This window comes from Cyprinodon tularosa, unplaced genomic scaffold (assembly GCF_016077235.1).
Source record: "Cyprinodon tularosa strain WSP-4 unplaced genomic scaffold, ASM1607723v1 ctg102, whole genome shotgun sequence".
Lineage (NCBI taxonomy): Eukaryota > Metazoa > Chordata > Actinopteri > Cyprinodontiformes > Cyprinodontidae > Cyprinodon > Cyprinodon tularosa.
The window spans coordinates 135,790-162,620 of record NW_024037805.1 but is presented as its reverse complement, the minus strand read 5'-3'; the positions used below and the strand labels follow the sequence as shown (position 1 = coordinate 162,620).

At 39.0% G+C, this 26,831-nt stretch overlaps 1 protein-coding gene across 1 annotated transcript in view; it reads right to left on the bottom strand.

Moving 5' to 3' along the window:
- The window catches only part of lig1 (ligase I, DNA, ATP-dependent), a 107,418-nt gene that overhangs the window by 64,368 nt on the left and 16,219 nt on the right, over window positions 1–26,831 (bottom strand). The window contains exons 5-9 of the mRNA XM_038279207.1: window positions 25,869–26,006; window positions 13,976–14,347; window positions 13,705–13,813; window positions 1,237–1,323; window positions 699–755 (exon numbers count right to left, since the gene is read on the bottom strand). Coding sequence (XP_038135135.1) covers window positions 699–755; window positions 1,237–1,323; window positions 13,705–13,813; window positions 13,976–14,347; window positions 25,869–26,006 — 763 coding nt within the window. The remainder of the gene's footprint in view (window positions 1–698; window positions 756–1,236; window positions 1,324–13,704; window positions 13,814–13,975; window positions 14,348–25,868; window positions 26,007–26,831) is intronic.

The following is a 26,831-nucleotide window of genomic DNA, read 5'->3' as shown; positions in this document are numbered from 1 at the left end:
CTGTCATTCTGGGATATGTTCCCAAAGCTAATCTAATCCTATTAAAGTTTAAATGTTGTCTGAATTCCAGGTCTGTTTCAGGTATCCAACCATATTGCATTAACTCTAACATATTCTGCTAAGAGGACTGGGTTTATATCCAGCTAGAAAGGCTGGTTAAAGGCAAGTTAAAGGCTAGTTAAAGGCTGGTTAAAGGCTGGTTAAAGGCTAGCTAAAGGCTGGTTAAAGGCTGGTTAAAAGCTGGGAACAGCATGTGGCTGAGCTGCACCTTGTAAAGGGATATTAAGCCTAACTTTACTGCAGATGTTGGCTTGTTATCATTTTCATAGCTTTGTATTTATAGAACATTCAGAAAAAAAGAGTTAAAACATGCGCATGAAAAGTTATCTTTTTAAAATTAAAGCTTTATTTTATATAATTACGCCACAGTAAAATGAAAACACCTTAAACCAATCACAAAGGACTGGGATTTTTGCTTCTTTTTCATTTTAAAATGTAGTAAATAAAGTAATTAAACCAGCTGCAGATCAATTTCATTACATCTTCAGTCTGTATGCCTCAATTAAATTACCAGAGTTTCCAATTCTGTTATTCCCACACTTCCCAACAGGCTGTCAGAGGCGTGGGAAGAAAAAAGAACTGCAATAATATTCCCCTGAATGGTGCTTGCCATTTTTCCCCCCACATGGAGCTCTTACCTGCCAGAGTCCTCTTCAATTTTCTCAAAGGTTCGAGCCACTGCCAAGTACGGCACTCTGGAGAGAGATGAGGATGCAGTTAGCAGGAAAGGCCTCAGCGGTGACATTTTTTATTTCAACACAGCATTTTGCTGACTTGGATGTTAGGAACAACTGGCAATTAGTCAAGCAGGAGGGTGAGCTTCAATGTGAGGTTATCAAACTGCACAGAGATGAGAGCAGGGAGGACAAATGTTACAATAGCAAAGTGTCCTTAAGAAAAAAAAAGGAGGGAAACATTCAAGATGTTCAGCAAAGAATCAAAGCAGTTAAACATAGAAGCAACACACTGTCTGAGTACCGTAGTGATTCAGAGAATACAAAGAATCTGGGATTCAGAGCCAAATTTCCTCTTATATGCTCAAATTTTTCACACCTGTTTTTTTTTTTTTTTGGTAATTATCAGGTTAGAAGACAGAACAACAAAAATGAACCCATCTTTCTAGGGTTAACATGCAGTAGTAGCTGTGAGCACCAGGAAAAGCTATGCTTTGCTCACTTTTGGCCTTGCTTCCAGCAGGCGTGCTCCACTGGATGGTAGTTTGGTCTGGATGGATCATAGTCCGTCTGTCCGGAGGTGGATTCACTGAAAAAGAGAATAAAGAAAGAAACAATGGCATCTGAAACCAATTTATGAATTTGAAAATATGAGTTATGGGCAGCTTTTTATTCACTGACAAACACAACCAACAATATTTAATCAATATTTTAAATAAGTAAAACTTTGAGTCAGGGAACAAACAGATTTAATTAAAACACAGTAAAACTATTCAAGAAATTGATAAGTATTGAACATATTTAAATAATTAATTGCAAAGAAAAGCTTGATCTGATCTGAAAGTAAAACAACAAATATTGGATTCTTTAGAAACGTCTCAAAGGTTCTCTGAGCTTCTCTTTTTTTGGGAAGGAGGTTTTTCCCTGATATTCTTCATTTGGTATCATTGGGGAGATGTAATAAAGGTTTTAAGAAATAACTTTTGTTGCATTTTTAGTTAACAATAGCCTAACAAAGAGTTAAACTCTTAAACATACAAGTGGGACTGCAACTAACACTTATTTTTTGCAAAGTGATGGATGGATGGATGGATGGATGGATGGATGGATGGATGGATGGATGGATGGATGGATGGATGGATGGATGGATGGATGGATATCTTTTTGATTAAAGGAAATAATCAGATAGCTGAGGCTTCCTTAAAGAAGACTTAAAGGAATAGTACACCCAAAACATGATTAGCCTTCATTTTCTACTCACCCCCATGCTGAACAAAACTCTGGAGTACTTTTTTGATATCTCAAATGCATCTGGAGATCTGGGAGGCTTCTTGCTGTCCTGAGTGGGTAGCATCCAGAATTTACTCGAAACGAAGTCATTTAGAATGTTTTTAGAGCATAAACAGTAGTGTATAGGACTTCCTGAAAGCGCGCACATGCGCGCTCCCGACGCTACGGAAGCCGGCAGACCAAACCAGCGCATTCAGCTCGGCAAAGAACTCATGCTCTTCCTCAACACTGAAGTCCTCAGACATTTTTCTTTCGTTGTTTCTTTCTTTGCACAGGTAAACAGCACATTTCTTCTTCTACGCTTGCATTATTGGCAGAGCAGACGCTGAATGCGCACTTTCATCTGGCTTGGTCTGCCGGCTTCCGTAGCGTCATGAACGCGCCGGCGCGCGCTTTCAGGAAATCCTTTACACTACTGTTTATGCTCTAAAAACATTCTAAATGACTTCGTTTCGAGTAAATTCTGGATGCTATCCACTCAGAACACTTGGAATACATTGGACGAGCAGTATGGAGGAATATTGACACGTTTTTTTGTGGACTTTTATGGACCTTTCTGTCTCGGGCGCCATAGACCTCCATTATTTGAATGTCAGCAGACAGCAAGAAGCCTCCCAGATCTCCAGATGCATTTGAGATATCAAAAAAGTACTCCAGAGTGTTGTTCAGCATGGGGTGAGTAGAAAATGAAGGCTAATCATGTTTTGGGTGTACTATTCCTTTAAGAAATGAAACCAGGTGAAACAAATTTTTTTTTAATCTGAGGAGTTCAGGACAGACAATATAGACAGATGAAAAATTTATTTTGATCTTAAATGCAAATTGATTAGATATTTTTTTCCTAAAATTATGGTAGAATTGCTGCTGTAAGTGCATTGCTCTATCAGCTAAAGGCATGTTTTATAGTTTCTAAACTCTAGATAACTGTTAATCGATTACTAAATTAGCAGACAGTTATTTCGATAATCAATACATCACAATCAATCTGATTAATCATTTCAGCCCTCGATACAACCAAGAGTAAAATAAGAAAAATGACAGACAGTCTTATATGCAGGCTTGTGAAACCCCATATTAATTAGTGCTGTAGCTAATAATTATTCACCAACGTGACCCAAGAAACTAGTCAGATGAGGACCACAACCTCTGCAGAACCGATCCTTTTACATCTACATACTGTTTAAGCAAAGAAAATACAACGAACTGTGGAGTCAAATCAGCATCCAGGAGAGAGAGAGAGAGAAAAAAAAAAAAGAGGTTTCCTGAATCAATAACTAAACAGAAAGTTTTAGTTTGTTAAAAGCCACAGGTCATGCAAGATCAGATATTTTAAAATGTTTCTAGAATCCTAATATTTCAGCAATGTGGGTTAGAAATGTAAAATCAAACTTATATCAGATAAAGAAAAAAAAGATATTTTCAAAGCAATACTTTTAAAATAAAGTTCTAAAATCTGTTTTTTCATGCATTGGTCATCACTGCGTCACAGTAAAACAGCCCAGAAATAAAAAAAATGGAATGGGAATGAAAAGTGCAATTGCTACTTTTCGATACTAGAAACAGTTTCTTGCTGAAACTAAAAGCACTATAAGGCATTTATACTGTTTTACTGGTTTACTAACATATAGAGCAGAGGTCACGGATTAGCGGACCGCGGTCCAGATCCGGACCCAACCTGATTTAAAACATTTATAAATGACTGCATGTTGTCACAACTGCAGTGTCTAACTTCACTTATGCCGCTTCTCCTGTTAATATAGTAAGGTTACACATGATACTAATCAGCCAATGAGCTGCTGTCAGTCTGGGTTGCTGCTGCTGCTACTTTTAGACACAGCAGGCAAACCTGTGGCAAGCCGGGCAATGGGAAAGAAGGAGAAGATGATGAGAAAAAGAGAGCAAAGAAAGTGTGGACTGCTGGAAGAACTGTGGTGAACTGGTGACAGAAAAGTGAAATGGTGCTCTAAGATGACTCCGCACATTTAGAGGATGTTTGACTCAACCTGCTGCTGTGAAGCAGGATTCTCCACCATAAACAGAATCAAAATAAATATGGATCCAGGCCCATAATGAGCTCCTTGATATGTGCTTTAGAATGACTTTGTCTCCATTCAAACCCAGGTTTAAAGCCTTGCAGGGCAGCATAAAGCCCACTGTTCTCATTTAGACAGAAAAAAATCCACCAAAAAACAGTCAGTAGTTTGACAGGGCACGTGAGACTCACAAGGAGCAACACCACTGCTTTAGCCAACTTTAGATTGCATAATGCAGGAATCTCCTATTTAGAACGGCCTTAACTGTTAGTTGTTTAATTACTTGCTTTGCAGTAATTAAAAGTGTCTGATGGAACAGGTACCGTATTTTCACGACTATAAGGCACACTTAAACGTCTTTTTTTTCCCTCAAAATGTGCGGTGCGCCCTTTGGTGCGGTGCGCCCTATGTGTGTTGTAACTGCGACTTTTGAGACCACCTCATTGAGGAGATGTTGGAGATCGGCCTGTTTTCCAGTGTGGTCCTGTTTCTCTGACCGTGACTGAGTGGATGTGCTCTCTTCGTCCTCTGGCATGGGAGCTGCCTCGGAGCTCGTCTGCCTGGCTGTGTGTTTCCTGGACGGGGCCGCCTTTTACAGCTGCTTTTTGTATCTCTGCTTCTGTCTCCTTGAACCCCAGTCGGCCTCGGCAGATGGCCGCTCACACTGAGCCTGGTTCTGCTGGAGGTTTCTTCCTGTTAAAAGGGAGTTTTTCCTCTCCACTGTCGCTACAAGCATGCTTAGTTTGGGGGATTGTATTTGAGTCAATGAGTCAATGCAATCAACTGGTTTTCCTTAGATAGAAAACTTTGTATCAATTTGATCTGGTTGAACTGTAAAGTGCCTTGAGATGACATGTGTTGTGAATTTGGCGCTATATAAATAAACTGAATTGAAATTGAATTGAATTGAATTGAATTGAATTGAATTGAATAGATGATGAAAGAGTGGCTGAATGTAAGGTGACCAGGTGTTTTTTTTTCCACCCCTCACCATCGCTGTTAATATGTAACTCCATGCGTGCCCATCTCACAGCTGATGTGAAAAACATGGGGAAACAAATTAACGCTGTGCTCGCTGTTCAACCGCTCAACATCGGTGTGAACCGGACCCAGCAGGTGCAGCAGAAGTTTACATGCAAAGTCAATGGTTGACGCGCGTATAGGTGCAGCAAAAGGTCCTGCAGCGCGTTTTGGTGCAGCACGTCGGGAGCGTTTAAGCATCTGAAGCGCCGCCAACGCGCTGCTGCTGCTCAAGATGGAAAAATTGAAGTTTTGCTGCTGGACGCGCCGCATCAACCAATCAGAGAAGCAGATCTGGGAGCTGACAGCGAGACAGACAGCGCTCTGATGACATGATATTAGATGAAAAAGGCTGGGTGGATGCGTGGCTGAGGCAGGTGTATCTGAGAAGACTAGGTGGTTTTTTCCACGCATCACCATCGCTGCGTGCCCATCTCACAGCCGATGTGAAAAAAAGGTGAATCAAATGGACGCTGTGCTCGCCGTTATCCCGGGGGGTCTGACAAAGGAACTTCCACCGCTCGACATCGGTGTGAAGCGGCCGTTCAAAGTAAGGCTGCGAGCGGCGTGGGAGCGATGGATGACAGACGGAGACCACAGTTTCAGGATAATGGGAAGGCAGCGCCGGGCAAGTTACGCCACCGTTTGCGGATGGATTGTAGATGCTTGGACTACTACGTGTCTGCTGGCTCTGTTGTTCAAGCTTTTGCAAAAGCCGGCATTATTTCTGAGGAGCCGCGCTGCACGGAAAGTGACTGACAGCGCAGAAGGGGAAATTGGCATGTCTGATTTAGCGCAGCTGTTTAATTCAGAAACAGAGGATGAGGACTTTGATGGGTTTGATTAATACTTTGTAATAAATACATGAATAAAGCACAATCATACTCAGTTTTGCTCCCGCTCTATTTTTCTACCTGAAAGCTTAATTCAACAGCAGCCCCGGCGCGTCTCCTCCTCTTCATCGCGGTGGCTGGCAGGTGTTTTTTCATCTAAATAATCTAAATCTTGCAGCTATATTTGCTGTGATCAGTGGGAATAAAGTAGTTTTAATATGTTTTTAAGTGAGAAAGTCCACCTGAAAACTTAATAATTGCAGTCAGTTCATCCAGATTATCTATTTCTGTCGGAGCCGCTCAGACCCCCACATACCAGCGGTGCACCGACAGTAAATCCCTTCAACAGCAGCCTCACCGCGGCTGCTGGCAGGTGTTTTTCATCTAAATAATTTTAACTGCAGGCACCAGGATACCGGCAATAAAAGCGAACATATTCCGTCGGCAGGTTTCAGGATTTTAAGTTAATTTAGGAGTGATCACAGCGCTGTGTCATCTGCAATGTGTCTGTCTCACGGCCAGCTGCCAGGTTTGATTAATACTTTGTAATAAATACATGAATAAAGCACAGTCATACTCAGTTTTGACCCCGCTGTATTTTTAAATACGCAGTAGAGGTATTTAAAGGTAGTAGAGGACTTGTACCTGTATATAAAAAACGCGCCCTATAGTCCGGTGCGCCTTATGTGTGTGTTAAATACAGAAATGGGACACATAACTGAGAGTGCGCCTTTTAGTCCGGTGCGCCTTATGGTCGTGAAAATACGGTAATCACATCCCATCCAGAGTTTCCTTTCTTCTCCAAAGGCGAGGACATGGACGCTACATTAACAGCAGAGTCGCACAGAGACTCCTGAACACAAACATCGATTGACCTCTAAATGGATTTTGTTTGTTGTAATCTAGGACCAAAGAAAAATTAGTTTTACAGGAAATTGGTTTCCATATGATGGAAATCTGACAGATACAGAACATGGAGATATTTTCACAAAGAACAAACTATGCATTTTAGCCTTATAACTTCATTAGAGTATTCAGTGAGTGTTCACGCAGCTTTAAAGCCCCCCTTTTTAGGGGCCTGGCCTACATGGAAAGATCATCATTACCTTTTTTCTTAATTTTTCACTTTTTCTTGAAATATTGTGAAACCATGACAAGTTTTGTTAAACTAAACATAATTTAAGTAATAAAAGAGGGGAATATAGGACAGTTTGTGTTTGTTTGCTTTGACATGTAGCTTCATAAGGTTACTTTTGTCATATCTGCAACACATGTTTAAAGGAAACTGCATTGATGTGGCACAACAGAGACAAACAATACCTCAGACTAATGTTATATTTCTGAGTACCAAACTATCAAGGCTATTTTCCTCTGCTAAGGTTAAACTGTTGCCATTATTAGAATATCTTTAATTGAGTGATATGTCTTATTAAGCTGATGATGCACATATAAGAAGTATTTTTTACCTTTGGAAAAAAAAAAGAATGACAGTGACTGAAATTACTGTACATAGCAGGGGTAGCAATTAAAAAAAATCAACGGGGTCTAAATTTCCTGATTGACATATTTTATAACATCTTTTTCCTTTCTTAATGAGAGCAGTGGGCTTTATGCTGCCCTGCAAGGCTTTAAACCTAGGTTTGAATGGAGACAAAGCCATTCTAAAGCACATATCAAGGAGCTCATTTTGAGCCTTAATCCATATCTATTTTTGATTCTGTTCATGGTGGAGAATCCTGCTTCACAGCAGCAGGTTGAGCCAAACATACTCTAAATGTGCAGGGTCATCTTTGAGCACCATTTCACTTTTCTGTCACCAGTTCACCACAGTTCTTCCAGCAGTCCACACTTTCTTTGCTCTCTTTTTCTCATCATCTTCTCCTTCTTTCCCATTGCCCGGCTTGCCACAGGTTTGCCTGCTGTGTCTAAAAGTAGCAGCAGCAGCTATGAGGTGCCCCCAGGGACATAAATCAGAATTAACTTGCATATACACATATTAAATTACACTCTTCCATATAATATACTGAAAACCTCACACAAACACTAGTAAAAAGCTCTCACATAAACTAGTGAAAACATTGACCTCTTATATAATCTACTCAAAAGCTCTCATACAAAGTAGTGAGAACTGTTCATATAAACTGGTGAAAAGCTTTACCTTTCATACACACTACTAGAAAGCTTTCATATACACTATTAAAAAGTTCTCATATACACTACTAGAACGCTCTCATATACACTATTAGAACGCTCTCATATACACTATTAGAACGCTCTCATAAACACTATTAGAACGCTCTCATAAACACTATTAGAATGCTCTCATAAACACTATTAGAACGCTCTCATAAACACTATTAGAACGCTCTCATAAACACTATTAGAACGCTCTCATAAACACTATTAGAACGCTCTCATAAACACTATTAGAACGCTCTCATAAACACTATTAGAACGCTCTCAAACACTATTAGAACGCTCTCATAAACACTATTAGAACGCTCTCATATACACTATTAGAAAGCTCTCATACACGCTACTAGAAAGCTCTCATACACACTACTGAAAAGCTATTAGCAGATTTCAGTTGAAACGGAAGGTGTTTCAGTTGAAACGGAAGGTGTTTCAGTGAAACAGGAAGGACCGTCATTACACCGGAAGTTGTTTTAAACGGAGGTCATTCTGGCTAGCTCCGTACATTTTGTGCTATCTCCGGCCGAAATTGTATCAAATAAAATTATTGATTCATGCTCAGCTATCCGCTAAACAACTCACAGAAGCATGGGCATTACTCGACTTTATTTTTTATGTTTTTGCTTCAACAGAGATCCTTTTCCGGTGTTGCGCGAAATTCTGTTCCCATGTGAAAATCTGTTCCACCTGTGTCGGGAGCGCGCCGCGCATTGCAGCCACATAAGCGGATCTGATCATTTCCCAGGCCTTTCGGATCATTTCTTGGTTCTTGGAGGCAGTCGTGGGTGAGCGGTTAGGGTGTCAGACTTGGATCCCAAAGGTTACCGGTTCGACTCCCGACCCGCCAGGTTGGTGGGGGGAGTAATTAACCAGCGCTCTCCCCCATCCTCCTCCATGACTGAGGTACCCTGAGCATGGTACCGTCCTGCCACACTGCTCCCTTGGGGCGCCATTGAGGGCTGCCCCCTTGCACGGGTGAGGCATAAATGCAATTTCATGGTGTGCAGTGTTCACTTGTGTGCGCTGTGTCACAATGACAATGGGAGTTGGAGGAGTTTCCCAAAGGGCTTTCACTTTCACTATTAAATAAAAAGTCGTAAAATTATACAAGGTTGAGACATTTAGTTTAATCAGCCGCTGTTGTTTACAAAATTGTAAAATAAAAAAAATAAATGCGGTTTTCTTATGCTGTTTTGTGTTGTTATTTTAAACGCCAAGAGAATCAGTCTCTTTCCAAGTTTTTTCACTTCAGCCTGACAGAAATACCAAATTTGTATTTATAATTTTTTATTACTGATATAAGATGATGGGAAGTGCCTGATAGCAGTTCCATAATATGGAAACAAATTAATTTAGCTGCAAATCTTAAACTGTGTTTATTGCTCTCTTCATCAACAACAAACCATCTGGATTCGGTGATATTTGAGCAATGTTTGCCTAAATTAAAGGAGGGGGACCATATATTTTAGCTTTCTAATAGTGTGTATGAAAGCTTTCCAGTAGTGTGTTTGAGAGCTTTCTAGTAGCGTGTATGAGAGCCTTCTAATAGTGTTTATGAGAGCGTTCTAATAGTGTTTATGAGAGCGTTCTAATAGTGTTTATGAGAGCTTTCTAATAGTGTATATGAGAGCGTTCTAATAGTGTATATGAGAGCGTTCTAATAGTGTATATGAGAGCGTTCTAATAGTGTATATGAGAGCGTTCTAATAGTGTTTATGAGAGCTTTCTAATAGTGTATATGAGAGCTTTCTAATAGTGTATATGAGAGCGTTCTAATAGTGTTTATGAGAGCTTTCTAATAGTGTATATGAGAGCGTTCTAATAGTGTATATGAGAGCGTTCTAATAGTGTATATGAGAGCGTTCTAATAGTGTATATGAGAGCATTCTAATAGTGTATATGAGAGCTTTCTAATAGTGTATATGAGAGCTTTCTAATAGTGTATATGAGAGCTTTCTAATAGTGTATATGAGAGCGTTCTAGTAGTGTATATGAGAGCTTTTTAATAGTGTATATGAAAGCTTTCTAGTAGTGTGTATGAAAGGTAAAGCTTTTCACCAGTTTATATGAACAGTTCTCACTACTTTGTATGAGAGCTTTTGAGTAGATTATATAAGAGGTCAATGTTTTCACTAGTTTATGTGAGAGCTTTTTACTAGTGTTTGTGTGAGGTTTTCAGTATATTATATGGAAGAGTGTAATTTAATATGTGTATATGCAAGTTAATTCTGATTTATGTCCCTGGGGGCACCTCATAAGCAGCAACCCAGACTGACAACAGCTATTATCTTGTCATTGGACATAATGCGGTAATTTATAAATGTTTTAAATCAGGTTCCAACTTCCAATCAAAAATAATGTTTTGGCTACACATTAGACTACATGGATACAGCCTGGTAGTTAAAATTGAAGATTTTTTATCTGCAATAAAACATCCCTTTAATCACAATTATTAATAAACCCATGGCCAAAAATAAAATTTACGTGACCTTGTTTTCGGAAATGTAATAAAATAGTGTCTACCATTTCAAGAATCCTTTTTTTCCCCTCAAAAAATGTAAATTTCAGACCCACAACCAGATTTTTCCAAGTTTATTTTGATCAATGATCAATCGGTGTTCCTTAGTTTAAGTAATTTTGCACGTAAATAAAAGAATCCAACATAAATGCACACGACACAATCTCCATAGAAGAAGTCCAGTAGGTAATGACGGTTATGCTAATAATTTGATTTAAACACTTAAAGTTAACTTGCCTTTGGTTTAAATCTGTGACAAAATTTTAATTCTAAAATTTTCTAATTGTTTGCATTTCAATATATTTTTTCTCTAAGCCAAGCTTACTTAACTTCAATAATTAACTTCCAGGTCTAATTTGACATTCAGTTTACATAAGTGTGTACAGACGAGCTGTTTGAGCGGCTTTTAATAAGTTATTTCTAAGAACTGGCTTTTAAGGTGGAATGGCTGAAAAGTCCTGAAACAAAAATATTTTCCAAAATTAAGCTTATTTTTTCTTATATACTTCCATGAAGAACTCAGCTGGGTATAAACAACTATTATAGGTTAGCTTAGCTGCAAGTTAATCTCAATTTTAGTAGTTGTTGATTAAACTGAGCTTGAAAACCCTCAAAGATGCAGGCTTAAAAGCTTTACTGGTGGCTGATAATCAGGATTATTAAACCATTACTCCATTCTTAATTATGGACTTCAGCATCAGTCAGTAATTATATCAAAACATGCAGGAATCTCTCTTCAAGTTGAGTTCCAGTGTTGTCAGGTTAATGATAATGATCATTAGCTGTACAGGTAATTTAAATCTGCAAGTAATTAAGTCTTTCATGACTCTCTTCTTCACCTGCTTTGCTGATGAGTATTGAACTAAACACATAATGCTGCTTTTTTTTTTTTTTTAATCTTCCAATTATTAGGAAGCAGGTGATCCTAATTAGCAGTGTCTAAGACTGTGAGGCTGACATTAACCAGCCATTCAGACAATCCGGAATGCCTTAAAGACCGGTAGATTACAGATGACAGCCACTTCAATGCTCAAGCTGGAAAACGGTTTTAAAGTTTAAACACTTTAAATTATTTATAATTGGTCTAAGTAAATGTCAAATCATCCGTCCTTTCTTAGATATTTAAAATCTAATAAATCATTATAATGAGAGCTTGCTAGATAGAAAAGTAAATATGCATTTCTCCTATGTTCTCGGATATTGATCACATGAGCAAATAAAGCTGCTCATCAGTAAGTAAATTTAGTCCCATTTTCTGCACATATAGGACATTTAGACGATGCACCACTGCTCAGTTTTATATTATTCAGGGTGGAACTGATGCTCCACAAGAATAAAAACAGAATATTGCTCACCGAGTCATTAACCTTCTGTGACAATCACACAAAATCACTCCTATTTTAGTCAGGGTCTCTGCATGTATTTCTATTCTACAAAACAAACAAAATGAAGTTGGGCTTAGTTTTGATGTAAAATTTGCCAGACTATATTCAACTATCAAGCAACTAGTTACCGTAATTTTCGGTAAATAAGCCGCAGAAGCTAAATTGCATGATTTGTACATATACAAGCCGCACCGGACTATAAGCCGCAGGTGTTTCATGTTTAATTACCATATGGTTCATCTATGGATGGTAAAATCCATAGATTTAGGTATTACCCTAGTGGCCGTTAGCTGTAAAAGTCCATAGATAAGCCGCATTGTTATATAAGCCGCAAGGTCGAAAAATGGGGGGAAAGTCGTGGCCTATAGTCCAAAAATTACGGTAATCCAACTTGAAAACAGTCTTAGTGGTGAAACGAGCGGCTGTTTTCAGTTACCTACATACAGTACAGGAGCATATGGGGTTAGAGTCCAGCTAAGAATACACGGCTGTGTTAAGTGTCAGAAAGGAGACAAATGAGGATATAACAATTAGAAACACAATTAAAACCAAAGGCAGCTGTAAGTGGGATATGTTGAGCTGCAAGGGAACATTCTGTCCTTGACGATTGTGTGAGAAGACGATGACAAATATAGAGCTCTAAGTGACTTGGGGATGGAGGGAAAAAATCTGTGATGGCAAATCAAACGTGTCATAGTAAGTAAAAAATGCAGCAAATTTATGATGTTCCCAAGCTGCAAGGTTACGTCAACCTGAACCTGAACAACTCAAAGACAAGGAGAGGGTAGTAATTACTAGAAAACTATAAAAACAAATAAATATTTTGCATTTATGATAAATATATTTTTCATCTGTCAATAAGCTATATCCAGAACTCCTCAAGTGGAAAGGTTTTAGTTTCATCTGGTTTAATTCTGTTAAAATCGATTTGCTAAATAATCGTTAGTTGCAGCTCTGGCAGTAAGGGTTTGAAACATTTATCGTTATTAGATTATTACCATAAAATATCATGATGAGGTTTTATATGTGATATCATCCCAATGTTTTTAAAAAAAAAAAAAAGAAATGACAAGAAAATAAAATGCCTGTTACATGTATTGCCAATATCATTGCTAACATTTCGTTAAATTCAATGCAATTTCATCCTGAAAACTTAGTGCTGAAGCCATGTTTAAAACCATTAGTGTGATTTTATTCTTTTTAGCCTGATTGGCTTGTTAAAGAACCTTTGAAGAAGCTCAATTGTAGAACATCCATAGAGCCACATGTGGTTGCAGACCCTGGGACTAAAGAATATGTGCGTTGATTTATACAAAGAGTTGTTATCCGGATCTGGAAAATCCTTAAATTCCTACTTTTCCAGGTGTAAGAATCACTTGCATTCAACTCAGAACCTGGACTTAGAATAAGGAACAATGCAACCTAGAGGAAGCATGGTGTGCTGGAGGTTTCCTGAGCTATATTAACAGCCAAATATACCTTCAATAAGATGACGATCACAAAAATTGACAGTTGGCCCATGAAACAGCCCGGATTTCGGTGAATTGTAAATCTTAGTCGTCTAACTGAACCAAAGTCTGATCTAATGATGCTCCAGCCTAATATGCAGAAATCAAGCAGCTTATTACAGCTTGACAACTTAAACAAAGACAAATTAAAGCTAAGCTGGTTGCAACTTCCAATCACCATTTGTCTCACCCTTTTGTTTCTTTCCGTTCTTCCTCAGAGCTCTTCCTCTCTGAACTTGTAGGTTTCTCTCCTTCTTTCTTCTCTGGTTTCTCTGTCTTAATTCCTGCTTTTCTGGGAGCTAAAAAAAAGTAAAAAAAAAAAAAACACAGAAAAGATGAGGGTGGAGTAAGTGGTTTGAAGCTGGAAGAAATTTGCTATCTTCTTACACCAATAAAAGTGCAGAACATTTTGAAAGGGACATTTTTAATGCAAGCACAGAGCAATGCAAATTCCTCCTCACCAAAGAAACTGCTGATTGGGGTTTTCTTGGCTGGCTCCTTATCTTTCCGCTCCCTTGCCTGTTTCTGCTTTTTTTCCTCTGTTTGACTTTTTGGGCTCCCTGTGTCTTTCGTGTCCTTTTCAACCACCTCCTCTTTGGGCCCCTCCTCATCATCGGTCTTCTCCTTTGCTTCATTTTTCTTTTCCGCCCCCTCAGCTTTCTTTTCTTTATCATCCGAGATCTTTTCTTCCACCTGCTCCTCCTCCTTCTTGGCCTTCTCTCCTTCGTCTTTCTTCTTGTTCTCCACCTCTTCATCTAGGCTGTTAGCCTCAGCCACTGTCTTTTCAACCTTTTCTTCCTTTGCTCCCTCCTCCATGGGTTCATCGGTGTTCCCTACACAGGGGAAGACAGAAAGAGAGTGAAGTCATTGAAGAGATAAATGCCAGTAGGTTTAGTGAGGGCAACCATTTTTTTCATTATTTTTTTATTTTTTTGGTAAGGCCATGTTTGAAGCTACTTTCTTCTTCAATAAACGCTGCAGGGGATATTTCTGAGCTTTCCTTTTCACCCAGACACTCAGGTAGGAGCGGAAATTACTATTGACAAACTTGTAGCATCGGCTCCCAGCAGACGGACAGGGTCATGGTACTGGCTGGTTGATACCAGACATAAAACTCATTTTCCTCAACTGCACTTTAAATTAAGCCAAACACTACTGATTTCCACACTCCTATCGGGAGTTTATCAAAACGGCTGTCTGACAAGCTAGGAGCACAACAGAAGACATATCAGTAAAAGAGATGGTGTTAAAAAAGTTTGTGCACCCTTACAGACCTTTTAGTCTTTGCTTTTTAATCAAACCTGCAAGTTTTGAATCCTTAAGCAAAGATAAGAACCAAAAGTACTTCCCAAATGAGGATTTCATTCATCAACGGGGGGATAAAAAAATCTATTGGCCCTGAAACCTAATAGCCGACGAACTAGGCTTGTATTACATCCAATGAGTCTTATATGCCTCTGGGGAGACATTTGTCCAATCCTTTGCAAGATTGTCTAAATTTAGCCAAAGTAGAAGACAATTAAAATGCATTTAAGTACAGTCTTTGACTAGGCCACTTCCAAACCAGAGTTTTGTTTTTTGAGTTTTGGATCCACGTCTCACTGCGTAAACCATTTGAACTTCACATGGATGCTCTCCTTCAGAACGGTCAACAAAAAAAGCATCTGTCATGGTTAACTGTTGTTGGGACATGAACCATGATAAAGCTTTGGACATTGAGGACCAATGTCCTTTGACCAATGTTTCATCCTAACATGTTCACTGAAGAAGAAGATGCAGTTTTGCTCATTAAACAGCTGTGAGACCTCTCTTCTCTTCTCTGCAACCTGCTCTCAGCCCAACTTGCTCCACAGGACACCTCCATTAGAGGTGTGCCTTGGCCCCCCCCCAAGGAGCTGAGATCAGTAAAAACCACAACACAGGGGATCTCTTTCTCTTTCCATGAAGCTGCCCGAGGCTTCACATTGTGAGAGGATAAACCCCCATGGAGACCCAGGCAAAGGCCCAGATCTACAGAATGATCCAAGCTAAAGGCTGATTTATCCTCAGAAACCGGGTCTTCATGTGTGTGTCACAGTGAACGCAAATATGCCCCCGCCCCTTCCACAGACACTCTGGTGCTCCTCTCCAAAACTGTAGGTGACTGTAGACAGTGCTGTAGACAGGAGGCCTCTGATTGGTCAAATCTAAGTCACACTAATTGTATTTCCTGTTTGGTACCTTGCCGGCTTGTTTTGTTTGTATTACCGCCATTGTGGAAAAAGACTCATGAAGTTGGACTGGCTAGAAGGGCAAGGTGCGTTAGAATGCTGGGAACCTTTTTCCACCTAGATCTCCGCTCTTTTTCGCCCTCATATCTCTCCGTTGTCACACAAACTTGCCCCCACTTCCTCACCGCCTCGGCCATATCTAGACCCACAGCTAGTATGTGATTGTACCTCTTGCGTTATAGCGTGGAATAACAGCGCAGACCACGCTTCAATATTGGGCATAAGTCAAAAATATCTGCAACAAGCTCACTTCGACACACTGCTGCTGGAGGATAACCAGCCCTTGAGTCATGGTGGTTGATATTTTAAAACCGAACTGCTGCAAAACAGACCGTTTGCAACATTTCCTCCCGAGTTTCAGAACTTACAGAACTGGACTTAAGGTGTTAGCCTCGTAAAGAAGCGTTTCGCTTGGTGTGAGGTATGTGAGAGAAAGGGAAACCCCCCTTTGCTGTGAGCCTTCCGTGCTAAGCTGCTAAGAGCTGGATGGAATTCCACCTTTCCAACATCGACAGATGTATAAGATCTGGCACAGTTAGGGACAGATTGTAGTTGAACAATATGTCTTTTGATGACTTTGTTCATTTCAAGCGTTTACTGATGAGTAAAGACAAAGCTAACAGGATGGATGGCATGGAATGCTATGCTACAGTAGTATGTTTGGAACTTTTGTTGAAGCTTGGACAAGCTTTATTTTACTAAGGGTTTAAGACTAATATAACGTTAGTGTTCATGTGTTCCTCAGATGCTCATTACATTTTGATTACCAAGTATAACCAAGAGTACTTTAATGGAATCCTCATGTCTATTCACTGCTAGCTATTTCAAAGAGGATAAAGAATCATTTAACTAAAGGTTATTGGTTCCTAATTAAGCAAATCGTTTAATAAAACATTATTTGGCCAAATAATGTTTTATTCACCTCATGGATTTGCATTGTGAATTGGTGTGAAAACATTTCGATTGCTCTAAATTAGTGAAAAGCTAATTTGATCATATCCCAAATTCTTCCAGATAAACTTTGGTTGTCAAACAGAAAAATCCATCTTAAACTGTAATATGGCTTTCAACCATGTGTTCCCTTCCCCTTTGTACGTAGTAGTTTAGTTTCACTAGATTTAGTCAAGAGTTTTTAACTGAAATAGGTTTGACTTGGAGCTTAAAGATTTTTGTTAATAAACTAATAATAAGCTAATCATCTGTGTGTGTCATGATTTGAGCTTGATTCACTCTTTCATTTGTTGTTGTAACACACAGACAGTAGGGTGTGTGTTCATAAACAATATATGACCGTCTGAATAATGTCACATTGAACAAGATATTTACCACCCCTACCGGGGAGGGCTATAAATATACTATGAAGCTTCACAACACTGTTAAGGTCCAGAAGCTTCTTCCTGAAAAGTCATTGATTGGCTTTTGAAATAATTTCGTTAGCCCCACAAGGCTTAGAAAAAGCTTTATAATCCTTTGCAAATTGGTCAGTGTCAATGAAATGGTTTCCCAATGTTTCCTTCAATTTCTTTAGATATGGGCATGTCTGGTTGATTTATATTCTCCATTTACAGACGTTAAAGAGTCAGGCAGGTTGTAGTAAAGTGGTTTAGGTCTGGCAGTGCTTAAGGCCTGGGTGGAATTGAAAAGAGCTTTTCATTAAATGTGGATAACCAAGTTGATTCTGGATTAAATAAGGTGGTCATTGCTTTTTTTTTTCTTCTTTTTATTATGAGCTGAGATTGGTTTGGATAGTCGTCACCCCCCACACCCTCCTCTCAGCAATCCATTTATGAAGACTGTTAGAAGTCTGTTAAAGTCTAATCATCATTATCTAAAGAAATGGGTTTAATGATCTACACTACTAATAATTTCGCTCCGCTCCAGTTCGCTCCGATGCAGCGTCAATTAAAAATGTTGGATTATAAAACTTGTAAAATAACATTTGATTTAAGTGTGATTTTTTTTCGACAATTAATAATTAAATAGGAAACGCAGGGCAACATGAATGGAGCGAGGTGTTACATTCACAGCTGGGAAACAGTGCGATGATTTAACAGCCGGTTAAATAAGACAATAAACATTAGGGATGGGAAGATTTATGAAAACCGTCCTAACCGTTCGGTTTGATTCGCGTGTGTTTCTTTCGGTTCATGCGCTGCTCCTTTTTCTCATAGGCGAAGCGTTTACACTCCAGAGCAGAAGGTGGCGGTACTGCGACCAAAGCCAACCAACAGTAGCAAACAAGAAGAAGAAGCGAAGCAGCTTAGCCGGGTGTAGCAGGGGGAAAAAAAAATCAGTTGTTGTGGAGAATTTTGTCGGACTGGCGAGTGGGAAAGAACAGGAGTTGGAAGACGCGCCAGCAGCACTTTATAGGTCTGCTGTATGGGACCACTTTGCATTTAGAGTGACCTACGATGACGGCTGAAAGAAAGTTGTGGATAAAAGTCCAACAGTGTGCAAGCATTGTGCAACACGTTTGTTTATGCTAACAGCAACATAACCAACATGTCATGCTAACCCCGAAATCCCTCATACTCCGTCAGCAACCCCCGCTGCGCTCCCGACCGGCTGCTCAAAGCAAAGCCTACAGCCTCCACTGTGGCTCCTCCTCCTCTGAGTCCCTTGGAGGGAGAGAGCATGCGCGAGATGATTAAATTCAAAGCAGCAAAACATACGGAAATGATCCAGGGTTTCCGCGGATCATTTAAAATAATTACAATCCATTATTTTTGGGGGGATTTTTTCATTAATTTCATAAATTTTTATGGGATTTCGGTGTATCAACATTACCGAATCGAACCGAACCGAAAACCGTGACCACGAAACCATGAATCGAACCAAACCGTGGATTTTGTGAACCATTCCACCCCTAATACACATGTATCGCTCACATTATTAAACCAAACACGTGTGTCCCGGGGCCCAGGCATGATTACATGAAGGAAAAAGGTCAGAAAATGCCCTCTCCTGAAAATCTGAGCGAGCGTGGAGCGATTTCGCCGAAGTGGCAGGAAAATTAAGGTGAGCGCGGAGCGGATTGTGAGCGGAGCACCCTGGCGCAACTTTGAGCAGCGGTGCAATTGAGCAAACATCTTCCTGAAAGGGGAGTGGGAATTGCGCAGTGCTCTGTTCCATTCAAGTGCTCTGCTCCTCTTATACCAACCTTCTTGCATTTAGCCGGTTAGAATATCTCACTCATTTTTTCCTGCATTTGCTCTGTGACTGCCTAAAGGCCGACTTGGTTTAGAAATTCTAGTATAATTAATTCATTTATTTTCACTGACACGCTGTATCCTCCTGGGGTCGCGAGGGTTGCTGGTACCCATCTCCAGCCGTCTATGGGTGGGATCCACCCTGGACAGGTCGCCAGTCCATCACAGGGCAACACAGAGACAAACAGGAAAAAACCATTCACGCACACACTCATACCCGAGGAAAAATTAGAGAAGCCAATTAACCTAACAGTCATGTTTTTGGACTGTGAGAGGAAGCCGGAGTACCCAGAGAGAACCCACATTTGCTCAGGGAGAACATTCAAACTCCATGCAGAAAGACCCTGGGCTGGGAATTGAACCATTCTTGCTGCAAGGCAGCAGTGCTACCCACTGCCCCACTGAGCAGGCAAAATTTCAGTATTACAATATTTATCAATAATTTTTTTATGTTACTAAATCAAATACCATGCCTGTCATGTTTTTTAGCCTATAGTTATACAGGTGGCCCTACTATGACGCAAGACCTAATTTAAAATTTTAAAACAAACAAAAATATGATCAACAAAATTGGTTACAAAGAAAAACACTATAAATAACTCCAATATTTGAGTGACATTATAAAAATGCTAAGACTAAATGACATTAAACAAAGGGTTATTAATCAGCTGCACAAGAGCAGCTGATTAAAAATTGGCTGTGTAGATCATGGCTCACTAAAGTAATAGCAAATGATCAATAATTTGAGTTTAGTAAGGAAAAAGTTCCAGCTAACAGTAGGTCTGGGAACATTTACTAGGGGGTTTAAAAAATATATAGGATTCTATGACCAAATAAACTATTTTGTTATTACTTTTAAAGCTAACATTTCCTGCATAATGGAAAAAATAAAAATACTTAATAAAATGTAAAATGCTAAAATACCTTTGTAGCTTATGCATGCATTAACCTACAACCTCATTTCACTAAACAGACCTTTTGGGTGCTTCCCATCTTTCAGTTGTAAGGAGTCTGATTTAAAAAAAAAAAAAAAACAGCCCAAAAGTCCTAGTAGGATGCTCTTAACATTTAAGTTTTTGCTAGTTTACTTTGACCTTAACCCTAGCGTTAAAAAAAATATTACAGGTAAAAGGGGGCTACATAAAAATATATCATGCATCACACTTTGTGCTGCATGCAGTGTCGAAAGTGAAAATATAATTAATTATCGCAGATACATTTCCATAGCAACCACTTGCTGTCTGCCCGTGATTTGCTGGATATTAGTCTTAACAGCTAAAAATAATATTCATCCAGCCATGAGGAAATCTCCAGGTTTGTTTCACCAGCTAAGGTTAAGTTGACCAAACCTTTAGAAATGAAAAGAGACCAGAAAGAGTTTTCAGTGGCCGGTGTTGGATTATCAGACTGACAGGAAAACCACTTTGAATCAAGGAAAGGTGATAAAGAAGAGCCGTTTAAATGGGACTTTTAGAGCAAGGTCAGCCTGATTGAGGGATTTCAGCCTGTCTTCATTAAAAACGCTCTGGTTTAAGGCGAGCAGATAAAGTGGGAAAATGATAATGGACTTTATTATCACTGCTTTGTCAAAGGGAGAGTAGTTTGGTCGTAAGTAATTTGCATAGTTTTGTAAAAGAGCTTTTATTCCGATCTCTGCTTTGCTACCCTTTTCCAGCAGATAATTAGAACCATGTGAAACAGCGGGAATAAACTATTTATGTGGATTTTTGATGTTGAGTTCACGGTCAAATTGTGAAACATTCATAGCATGAGTCAATATTCATATTCACTATAATTAAACGAAGGATTGCTTCCAAAAAAAGACGAGATAAAGATAAAGAAGACGATAAAACCAGGTATTCATTTACCACATTATAGCAGCTTTTTGTTTATGTTTTTCAAATTTATTTTTAGTTTTAATGACGATCACAGGTAGCTCATTTTGGAAGTTTTATCATCACAGAAATATTGGATTATAACAGGTTTATTTAAACTTTTTTTTATATATATCTACTGTAGGAGGGAAAGAAGGTCACAGAAGATGAAAGAGGTCAGTGCTACAAAAGTTTGACTCCCACAACTGGCAACATTTCACTATGTTTAAAAAGGAAATCTTAATTTTGAAAACCTATTGTCTAAATCAGATCGTGCCAAACACAGCTGGTGATTAGGTTCACAGATTTTCAAACATCGTCTTAAAACAAAAACACAAAAAAAAGGGGCCTATTCCTGCCAAGCTCCAACAAATACAGATTTAACAACTAAATTCAGCCATATCTAAAAGCTGATGCATTGCAAGTAATATTCCAGCAGCTGCAAGATTAGGCCATAAAAACAAAAATACACAAATCAAAGAAAAAAAAATAAAGGCCTGCAATGTGGAAAGCATTTATTTCCAGGAAAAAGGAACAAAGAATTTGGAGACCAAAAAGCGCCAACATGGGATTAATTTGAACACCCGCCCCCTCCTCGCGCGTGCACACACTTTTCTCCATTTTTAATCATCTTAGCTACCATCTAAGTGGGCAAACTCTGGCATAGCAAGGCCAGCAAAGCTATTAAATGCAGGAGAAGTGGTTTCCACAATGGTTTTAAAGCAGAAAGCAATGGGCAGGCACTGAAGCACAAGATTTAATGTGATATGAGAAAAAACAAAAACAGTCCAATTCATCTTTAGGCATTAAGTCCACATAAAATGGATTTAAAACATAATGTTTAATCATCTGCTAACAACTGCTTGGTTGTTATCGTTCCTCACTATTCCTATTCTAGTATAAAAGCAGCAAAAACAAAAATTACCCCGAGGAAGCTTCTTAATTCCTCTTATCCTTTATGAGCCTTGGTGAGGGGATTGTCCCACATAAACACCAGTAAATTAAAAGATAAAAAGTGATTACTCGCAATGTTTTAGTCTTCATTTGCAGGTCTTGGGTATCGTGGGCATGTTTTTCTATTAACATGTGGTTTTATTCTGAATTAAAGAAAAAAAATATATAATTTTGCTATTAGAAAGAAAAGCACAGGATGATTTGACTCATCATTAATCCTCTTGTTGTTTTTTCTTCATTCAGAAGCTCAATGTGGCTTTTAAATGCTTCTTCTATCAGCCCAGCCTGTTCTACATTTACCCGTAACACATCCCAGAGATGTAAGCAAAATAAACACAGTTTTAACTATTACAATCTGATGAATTCTCCAATGCAATTTTACTTTTGATTGCCTAGTCAATTAGGGCATCCAATTACTTTCTCATGGATGGCTGCATAAGCTTGTAAGTGTAGATAAAAGAAACACCAATGGTAAAACATTTCATGCAAGAATTCTGATACCCGTTTTTCTGTTTCAATTTAACGATACGGTCTTTGTGAAAGTATTCTCTACCCTTGATCGTTTTGTCACCTTACAATCAGCAATTAAATGTTTATTTTATTTAAATTGGGCTATTATGAACCAGAGCTACACACAGAGCATAATATTGAAGTGGAAAGAAAAAGATGCATGTTTTCTAAAACAGACTTTGAAATCACAATCTGGACGTTTTAAAAAGCAGTATAAATGAAAACAAGTGGCTACAAACTGACAAATTTGTCATTCACCAAGCCATACCATCAGTTTTTTTGCACAGGCTCAACCAAAAATAAATTTCTGGGATTTTTTTTTTCTCTCCCTAATCATAATAAGCATACTAAACTACATTGTGTTAGAGGTTAAAATTACTTTTTGAGGGAAAAAATGAGTTTTCATCCTTGTTTTTTCACTCCTCTTTTTCCAATCTGTCTCAGAAATGGGTTACTATGCTACTTTCCCACAGTTATGTTTTTAGGCTTTGGATTTTTCTATAAATTTAGTAATATGAGATTTATGTTTGTGTTTTATTGTACTTAGTACATAGTGCATAACCTACAGACTACTAAAATGCAGATACATAATGTGTGATTATATTTTCCCAGACTGCTCTCAGCAAGTCCGATGATGAAGTTGGACAAATGTTTTAATGGAGAGAATGTAAAACGCATCAAATTCTTCAGAAAAAGTCCTGAAAAAGTCCTTAAATTTGGACAAGTTACCGTTTATGATCCCTGCATACCCCTTACAAATGGAGTCCCCTCCATCTCTCAGTGAGGTCTAGAAGCAAAAGCTCTATATCAGGGGTGTCAAACTGGTTCCAGAAAGGGCCGTGAGGCTGCAGGTTTTCTTTCCAACCAAGCATTAGCACACCAGACTCCAGTCATCTCCTCAAGTGAGTCCAATCTGAACATGATGACTTGATGAGATGACTGGAGTCTGGTGTGCTATTGCTTGGTTGGAAAGAAAACCTGCAGCCACACGGCCCTTTCTGGAACCAGTTTGACACCCCTGCTCTATATCCAGCCATCCAGCAAAGATCCTGCTACATGGCTGTACATCTTATTTTGGCATTTGACCAATTAGATGAGCCCTTGAATGATATATTACCTACTGGAAATGAAGGTGAAAAAAAGTTAAGTAAAGAAAAAAAAGGTAAAAAGCTAATAAGACTAGTTAACAATGAAATTTAGGCTTATAAACTAAAAAAAATGCAAGTGCCAGTATCAGCATTAATGGCTCTAAGGTTATTTTGTACCAAAAAAAATTTGTTTCTTTCACTCTGAGTGTTTTTTATGGATTTCTTAAAGAAGTACTTTTATTTTTCTTAATATATTTGGGCAAGTTGGCGTTTCTAGTTCAAATTATTCACATTTTCAAATGTTCCAAAAGTAATAAGGTGTTGTCCTAGATTCCAATAACACTATTGGCTTTAAATTTTAATTTTCAAAGTATTAAACCGAGTGCTCTATAAGGGGTTAAGGATAAAAAGAAAGTACTTTCAGTACCATAGTTACATTTTTTAAGGCGACCTGAATAAATATCTGGCCGCCCTAAATAATGATCTGATCGGATTTTAACGCAGACCAATTTAGACCAGCAGACTGAGGCATGGAGTCACTTGTAAAGACGAGGTAACATTCATCCCTTTAGATTAAATCCTACAGGGAACAAAAATATGTCTGACTCGTTCACTGACTGACCCAATTCACATAGGAAAGTTTAAAAGAAATGAAGTCCATACAAGTGCTGAATTTTTACTTGACAAAACATTTAATATATCTCAAATTAAGGTAAAGCTTTGGCCTAAAGTTATACAGTGCTGCTTTGAGAACAACATGGAGAAGGTGGAACTCAGCAGTTGGGCTGCAACTAACAATTATTTTGCAAATTGTTTAATCTTTTGATTATTATTTTCTCGATTAAACGATTCATAATCGGATAGTAAAAGGTTCCTTAAATAAGATTTTTAGCAAAGTTAAACCAGGTGAAAGAGGAGGCAACCCGTCCAGAGGCTGCTGATGACGGGATCCCTGCTGTCGGCGCATACCTGGTATGTGGGGGTCTGAGCGGCTCCGACAGAAAAAATATGGAAGGCATGATAATAATCTGAATGAACTGACTGCACTGATTACGTTTTCAGGTGTATTTTCTCACTTAAAAACATATTAAAACTACTTTATTCCCACTGATCACAGCAAATATAGCTGCAAGGCAGAGAAAGGATAGTGAAGCTCCGTCCAACGCGCGTCAGACACACTTTTGCACCGCGCAGCCAGAGGAGCAAAGCTGCTTCAGCCGCGTGTCAGAACTAACTGGTACAAGCAGCAAAAAGGAAGCAGCAGACGCGATTTTGCTGCTTTTGCTGCGTGAACGTAGCATAACTGCACAAAGATTGCCACTGTGCTAGCAACGAGAATGCTTTTAACTGGGGCGTCTAGCAGTTCTCGCCGTAAAGCAAGACTGACTCTCACGAGACTTCTGAGCCTGTGAGTGCGGGTCGGTGCTCCTGCAATTGCAAGTGCAGTATTTCCCCCACAGACCACCAGGGCGGCCGAGAATACCTTTGTTCAACCTGAAATGACTCATTTAATCATCCATAACGTTATGGAACACATTAATTAACTGAAAAATGTTGCATAGTGTGCCTTTAACGATTCATTTAATAACCGATTATTCCAATTAATTGTTTCAACCCCACTCAGTAGAAATGTTAGGCAAAGTTAAAAGCAAGACTCTTTGTTAAGGCAATATGTCGAACTTAGAATAATACTGAAAACAGACTGATCGATCACGTGAAATAGCCGAGGAAAGAACAGCATTAATCAGAAGGACCTGCTGAGGTTCAAATGTGGATAGCGCAACCGTTAGTGGACTTTACAAACCTTCATTGTAAGGTAGGATAGCAAGATGAAAGTTTTTTAAAAACCCAATACTCTAAATCATATAAAGCACAAGGTATGCAGGGAAAACAACAAGAAGTGCTCTGGCCAGGTGACACCAAAGCCAAGTCACCTAAACAGGAAACGCTCTGCTTTAGAGGAAAACTAGCACCCCCTATCGGCCTGAAGCTATCAGGCATAGAGGTGGCAGCATCATGCTGTGAAGATGCCTTTCTAAACAACTTCAAAGGCTTTAGAATGGGGCTGCAAACGATTATTTTGCAAATCGATTAATCTGACGATTATCTTTTTTATCAATCAATTAATCAGTTAGCAAAAAGAAGACCTTTAAGAAATTAAACCAGACAAAACAAAGCAATAACTGCCCTTCAATCTATTAAAAAAAACAAAACATAACACATATGCTCTACCTTCTCTTATTCCATCACAGCTAATATAACCATAACACATTTTGATTGTAGTTTAATAGTGTCAGTCAAAATAATGATTATATGGACAAAGTTTTTAATAAAGCACTACAATGTGTTGCTTTTTTTGTTCCCCACTTTTCTTGCACACCTGGGCCTTTCAGACCTGCACAGGATGTGACCTCTGTTATCAGACTGGCTGCAGAGGAGGAAAGCGTACCTGCGCTACTGACACTGCTCTCCACACGGGGTCGTTTGTTTTGCTGACCCTGCTCCTCCACAACCTCAGACTCCCCTTTCCGACTCCCGCTGCCGCTCTCGCTCTCATCCAGCTTCCTCTTGGGGAACATCTTCCTCGCTGCACACATCAGGAGAGGAATTAAATTAAGAGAGAGACAAAAAAAAAAAAAAATATAATGAAGTGAAGGGGTTCCCAGATGAAATTATGCTATGATTAAACAGAGAGAATTGTAGGGATGGAAAAAAAACCAGGACGACTCTCTTACTGCAAATGTAGACCAACAAAAAAGGAGAGAGTCACAGATACGTACTTTGGTAATGAAAACACTAATTCCACCCAGAAAGATATTATGCAGCCAAGCAGCTTGCAGTTCCAGTGTAATTTCCTCTATAATTGTATGCAACAGAAGTGCTTAGGGGCAATTTTGGTTTTCGTTCCACATCTGCCTCTGTTTTGCTTCTTGTTAAGATCCTACCAAAGGTAGCACCTTCGTTGTTGTTTTTCTTCCAGATATCATAATGAAAGCATTAACCCGGGACATTAAGAATGCAATTTCAGGTCAAATTAGTGTGTTGCTTTATTGCGATGGCTTCCTCGGCTGTGATGGTGGCAGGCACGCCTGTTATCGGGGGGGGGAAGCATCGAACGCTGAGAGCAAACAGTGCAGCCACCAAAGAGAATGAGCAGAAAAAAACAAGGATTATAAAGTAGAGAGCTGCTTTCCTTAATGAAAACAAAGCTGAAGTGCTATAAAAGCTGTAAGGAGCATACATTTTCTGCCAAAAAGCTTGCCTTGCTGGCAGTGGCGGCTGGCCAATAGAGCGTGCCGCCCCACCCACCCAGTGACCCTGATTAAGACATAAAAATATATATATATATATTTTTTTTTTTTATTTAATCTTAAATTAATATGTGAAATATTTAAAAATATATGCATGTATA